We start from the raw sequence: 6,089 nt of genomic DNA on the forward strand, positions 1-6,089 counted from the left end.
TCACAAATTAAAACAGTTTAAGCGATTCCGTGGCAGTATCCAGCAATTAAGCATGGTGTAGAGGAGCGAGAAACCCAAGCAAAACCTCATTCACGAGTCCCCGAGGACCAGAACTAGCTACTGTGGGGCTTATGGCTGGAATGTACCCAAATTTGTACCCAAATTAGAATGGCACAGGACTCACAGACTAAGCGTGAAATTAATGTTCAAAAAACACACATGCATTTCTGAGGAACTCTCCCATTGGCCGCCACATGGATACCCATAATCTTGCTTGGGCGGCACACGGGGGCTAGCGGAGGGTGAGGGCTCTGTGACCAGGAAGCCCTGGGGGACCACTTACTCCAGCAGTCCCTCTGAGGCCTTGGCCCAGACACAAGCCGAACACTCAGTGCCCCCTTGTCTCCTCCACCCTCTCATGCGTGCGCACGCACACACCCCCCGATCAGGCTTCCCCACCTTCAGTCTTCCCATGAGCTCCAAATCCAGCATGCATGACTCCGGAGGGCCACTGCCTAAGTCCCAATAACGACTTTATGGGCAGCAGACAGCAGGGAAAACAAGAAGGTTTGTTTCTGTTGTTCTGTAAAGTTCTCAGGCTCCAGAAGTCATGGCATCTTTCTATCTCAAGCCTGCCCGAAGCAACATCTGAAGTATGAACATCACAGCTTTACTGCATCTTTCTCTCATGTCACCTGACCCCCATCCCAAGGCACCGATCTCTGTCTATTTTCACAGGGTCTTAATTCTTTCAAAGAAGGTGGTTAATCGAAGCTGTTAACGCTCCCATGCTATTTGAATTTTAATACCCTAGGATTTAAGGATCAAAAGCCATTCATTTTCGACCAAAACAGGAGATACTGGTCAAGAACGTCTTTCACAAGCTTTACAAACCAAACTGGCTAGGGAGCTCTCTCTTTCTACCATTGCTAAGAGCTGCAATGCGGATGCCCTTCTATGCGGAGTCTGACGTCTATATGATACCGTGGTATACTTTACACATTTCTGAGAATCATTGGGGGAACATATTAAAATGTAGATTCTCAGGAGCTGCCCCCGCACTGGGTGTTCAAATTAATCTGTTCTATTCTGAGGGGGGGCATATTTAACAAGCTCCCACCATAACTCAAGATTTTGATGCATGTGGTCGCTTATCTAAGTTTCGAGAACTATTTTTCTAAGAAAAATAGTTCTCAATCCAAGCTGCACATTGAAATCACCTGAGGAGCTTTTAATACTAGGGATTCCTGTGTTCTAAATCCCCTCTTCCCATTTTGATTTCACTGGGGTACAGCCTGGGAGTTGGGATTTATAAACGGCCTCCGGTGGCCCTCAATTTCAGCCGGGGTTGAACACCCTGGGGTTGAATGCCGAGCTGCCAATCATTCAAGCTGTGCTCTGTCCCCCAAATCTACTGGATGCGTAAGATGGAGAGAAGGCAAAGGCCTCTCCAGGAAGCAAGCCAGTGGACAGAGACCTCGAGCCAGCACCCACCCACTAGGTTCAATTCCTGGCCTTTTCACTGTGGAATACTGGTTCTTCGTCTACCCGGTTGCCATGGATTTCAGGGTTCTTCTCTTAGGCGCCCCCTGCCCCCTCCCAGGTGGAGAGTCTTGGAATCAGGCTATTGCCCAAGGCTGCTCTCATGAAAGCCTGTACTGACAAATAGTTATTAATTTTAATGAGATAAATCTCCTCAGATATAAGAGTCCTAGATGACATTTGCAGGTAAATGGACTGCTCTCAGCAGGCGGAATCAAGAGGAGAGATTTACTTTTACTCTGAAGGATGGGAGGGGGTGTGCATGTTTCTGTTCCATTTAAACCTCTGATATGTGACTCCAAACCCAATGAGAAGCCCCCCGAAAGCCCTGGATCTTTCGAAGGAACTTCAATTCTCTTTGGCTCCTAAACAAATACAACAGCAAAAATATGAGAATAAGTGATATTCACAAGAGGAAGAATAACTTACTTTGGGGTTTTATTTCATGAAGAGGTTTTTTATCTAAAAGAAAGAAAGAGAAAAAAAGAAAGTTGCATTTAATAATTTACACGGAACAGATATATTTCCTATATCCCTTTACGTCTACCTCCATAAAGGAAACATTTTCTCTCTTTCTGCAGACAATACGGGTTATGTTACTCATATTTATCCTTTTCATTCTAATTTAAAAATTTTTTCTCTTTTGCAATATTTTTCTAGCATGACTGCTTCACTCCTTCCAAAAAAAAAAAATCCCTCAGGCTTACTGGTTTCTTTCTCTTGCATTTGTTAGATTCTTATCGGCATGATGAGAGCAGTGAGCTTGTCGCCTGTCCGTTTTTTATCTACAGCCAGAAGACTGCTCAGGTAAGGGATGCTATTTCACTATATATGATGATAGAAAAATGAACCATGAATAAATATTTAAAGGGATCCTGCACTGGTTTGCAGTTCTCATGGTCTGGATAAAATGTTCCAAACTCTGCTTTTCTTCCGTTCTCGTTGGGTATAGGTGCTACGGTATTGTGAGCGTGTTGAAGGTTTATTTTTAAGAAATCACACTTTTTTGTTTCAGATCTTGATCATCTGTTAAAATGGGGATGATCTCGCTTAACGGAAAGGTGTCCTTTTTAATCGTGCTATTGAGCAGGGCAGCGGCCGGATGAGACGGATACAGAGAAAAGACACTTGGTCTTTTCTAAAGCAAGTTAGACATTCTTATCCATTCTCTTCATGGCTGGCCGTTCATCCACCATCCCCTGCCGTCTTTCATCACCAAATATTTTGCAATCATCTTGCAAATCACCTGGAGACGTGGTGCCTGTGGCTTGCTTTGTCTTACACCACAGTCCCTCCGCTAACCTTTCCTCCCGCCCCTGGTCCCATCCCAGGCCAACACAACTCCACCACCGTGCAGAAACCTGGGAAGACCAGATCTGACACCGTGTCAAATTCCAGGGGATTTGCAGGGCGCACCATCCCTCTCATTCGCGGCTTCTTAGGGTGTAGATGGAACACAGTCTGACTACAAGCACGGGGGCTGTTGCTAAGGATTCACAGACTCCCATAAGGCAGGGGACCTTGAAAAGTCACCTCGTGTAGCCTCCTTCCTCTCTTTGCCTGAAGGCGAGCCAAGCGGGGTGAGATCCTGTCATTTTGGATTATGTTTTTAACTGAATCAAATCTCGCACAGTACACATTTGAGAACTTCATAAATATTACCTGGCTGACTGCACCGTAACCCCTCCCAGGCAGACAGACACAGCTAGGTTCCGAATCCTTCACGGAATATCTCTTAGCCTAACCCACTCTCTGCACTTAATACTGATTTTGACAGAAAACCCTTGCCGTGTGCTTTAGATACAACTCTTGTGTGTTCTGCCATCTGATCTGTGATGGAAGTAGCTTATAAAAGTTGTGTGTAAATCACACTTTTGCAAAGGGGCCACCATTGTTTTTTTTTTTACAATGAGGGCAAGTTAACAGGCAAAGGGTAATATCTGACAAATCTTTCTTTAAAAAAGAAATCCTCATAAAATATAATAATTTGTTCAAGTTGATATGATCATATTCAGATTCTTACAGTCAGGTTTCTTAAAACCAAAACCTTGCATTTCCCTACTGCACAGATTCAATGCCATACTAGTTTCCTTAGAGCAGGTGGTACCGCCCAAAGTCCAGATGCTAATGCACTGAAGAACTAGAACAAAACGACTTTGGTGGTTTTAACCTGACTTCAGTTTTTGCTTATTGTACGCTCTAAGCATTTGGCATGGGCAGAGCCATGCTGGCAGGCCAAGGCTAAGACATCTGAGACTGATGCATTGCTAGGACAACACAAAGAGACGTGCAGAACATCTGTTTAGAACTCTGGCTGAGCCTAACAGTATTTTCTTCCTTCTAAACCACAGGAACGAAAATTATGCCAGGTAGCAAAATGAAAATCCATTAAAAACAGGTGAGATGTATAACTACTCCTCAGAAAAACAAATCGAATAGAGCCAAGATGTGAAAAAACTGGGGTAGTAGAGTTCTACCCGGTACAGCTCTGAAAAAAAGACAGAGTGAATGGAGCTGAAAATCCCAGGGCTAAAGTCCCCAGATAGAGGGCGGGGGCCACATGGATGCACAGAGCAGAAGAAGAGGGTATCCTCCACTCTGACCTGATGACACCCAGCTCCGGCGTCGTCATCACTGACACGGATTAGTGCAGACTCTCAGGATCAGAAATAGATTTAAATCTTGGATTGTCTTCATCTATCTCTGTGACCTCAGTGTTCCCCACAGTAAACTGGGAATAAAAATGTCCTTGAAGCTTGGTCCCGGGGGGTTAAACATGATAACCATGAAGTCACGCAGCATCGGGCTAGCACATGTTCAGCCATCAATAAGTAGCAGCTGATGAATAAAAACTTGAACATGTTATGAATATGATCATCATACTTGTTCAGAGGACGACTCATGTGCTACTGCGTGGAGACAAGGCACAGCTCCAAATCAGCAATTCCAGTGAATTTCAGGGGTCCTTGAACGGGAGTTAAGAAACAAATGCCTAATCCTGTCCTCTGCTTGCTGACCCCAAGGGCAAGTCGAGACTTCCCTTTCCTGCCATGTAAAGAAGACCCCTGTGCTACCCTGCTTTCACTCCTATAAATCTTTAGAATAACTACCAAAGACATTCCACAGAAATCCACCTGAAATGAATTCTGAAAGCAGAGTCAAAATTATTCAAAGGGCTGCTCCTCTACCATCGCGTGTGTTATGCTGAGATCCAGCACGTGTGTTAGCCTGCATCGTCTCACGGAAAAGGCTGGAAGTCTCTGGTGCCCAAGAGCTTTAGTCCCCTGGCATTGGCATCAACATTGGGTTCTGCTGTATTTTGTGAAAAGCAGTATCTTGTCAGCAAGCTGCTCTCATAGACCATTTTCCCCAGCTTGAAATGTCTGATTAGAGATTGTTCTACCGTAAGCTCAAGAGAGGGCTACCACCAACCTCGCTATGTTTTGCAAGAATGGCCCACCCACAGTTCATGTTCTTTTATTCTGTTTGCATAATCATTTTCTCACAAGGCTCAAGGCCATGCAGTCACTGGCCTTGGTCAACCAAATCCTCTCTGTTTTAATTTTACCTCTCTCCAAGGCCATGTTCAAATGGCCCCTTAGTAAATTAATCCATTAGGACCATGGTTCTTCACATGGGCTGCATATTAAAATGACCTGGGGAGCTTTTTTTTAAAAAAAAATACCCATGCTTAGGCCCTTCTCCAAGAACTCCTGATAGGGGTTTGTGTCTTTGTGACTATTGAGGGCACCACCACTTCCTGGCAACAAATCTGGGGTTCTGTGTACTCAACTCCAGTTCCTCTCTGCCTCCCAAGAGGCTTTGGGGTAGCTGGAGTGTACAGAAGGGCCCATTTTCTCTTACAGGAAGAGAAATGTAATTCTGAGCCAGTGGCAGCTGAGCTGTAGTTTGGGAAAATCACAAGTTTTCCCAGGGTCTAACTTATACACCAAGAGGTACCTTCTGGGTAAATAGAAATTGATGGTAACTATAACTCAGTCCTATAGTGATTTTGTGTATTTACAGGCTAAAGATGTGCAAGTGTTTTTTAAATTTTATTTTTAATAGTGTTTTAAATTGTGTTTTCTTTTAAAAATCATTTTTATTATTTACACTTACCATATCAAAAAAATACAGATAAGTGCAAACCCCCCCCCATAATTCCACCACCAAGAGATAACCACTATTATGTTGTTATATATACAAGTCTAGGCTTTTTTCCTCTGTGATTTTATATACATATAAGGTTACGTGCACACATATACGCTTATACATATATTAGCAGGAAACTACATGAAATTGACAGTAATTGATCATTTTTACCGACAAAAACATGGAATTGTCTTTACCGTTGGGCAATCTGCTTTTGTCTCAGTGCTGTATTGCCAATGTTGCTTTGTGTCTGCCGTGCGTGTGGTGAGTGTGTGCATAGAGGTATATATACTTATATATGAGGCAAGGGAAGAGAAGGGGGGAGAGAGACAGAGGCAGAGGGAGGGAGGGAGGGAGAGGGAGAGAGAGGACAATCTACCCTTTTTTTTTTTTCT

General features: G+C 43.8%; 1 protein-coding gene across 1 annotated transcript in view; it reads right to left on the minus strand.

Annotated features, from left to right (window-relative positions):
* Window positions 1–6,089, minus strand: part of UNC5D (unc-5 netrin receptor D) — a 584,073-nt gene that overhangs the window by 91,288 nt on the left and 486,696 nt on the right. The window contains exon 8 of the mRNA XM_024765069.1: window positions 1,972–2,004. Within this exon, the coding sequence (XP_024620837.1) occupies window positions 1,972–2,004 (33 nt within the window). The remainder of the gene's footprint in view (window positions 1–1,971; window positions 2,005–6,089) is intronic.

This window comes from Neophocaena asiaeorientalis, unplaced genomic scaffold, assembly GCF_003031525.2.
Source record: "Neophocaena asiaeorientalis asiaeorientalis breed wild unplaced genomic scaffold, Neophocaena_asiaeorientalis_V1.1 scaffold14, whole genome shotgun sequence".
NCBI classification, from domain to species: domain Eukaryota; kingdom Metazoa; phylum Chordata; class Mammalia; order Artiodactyla; family Phocoenidae; genus Neophocaena; species Neophocaena asiaeorientalis.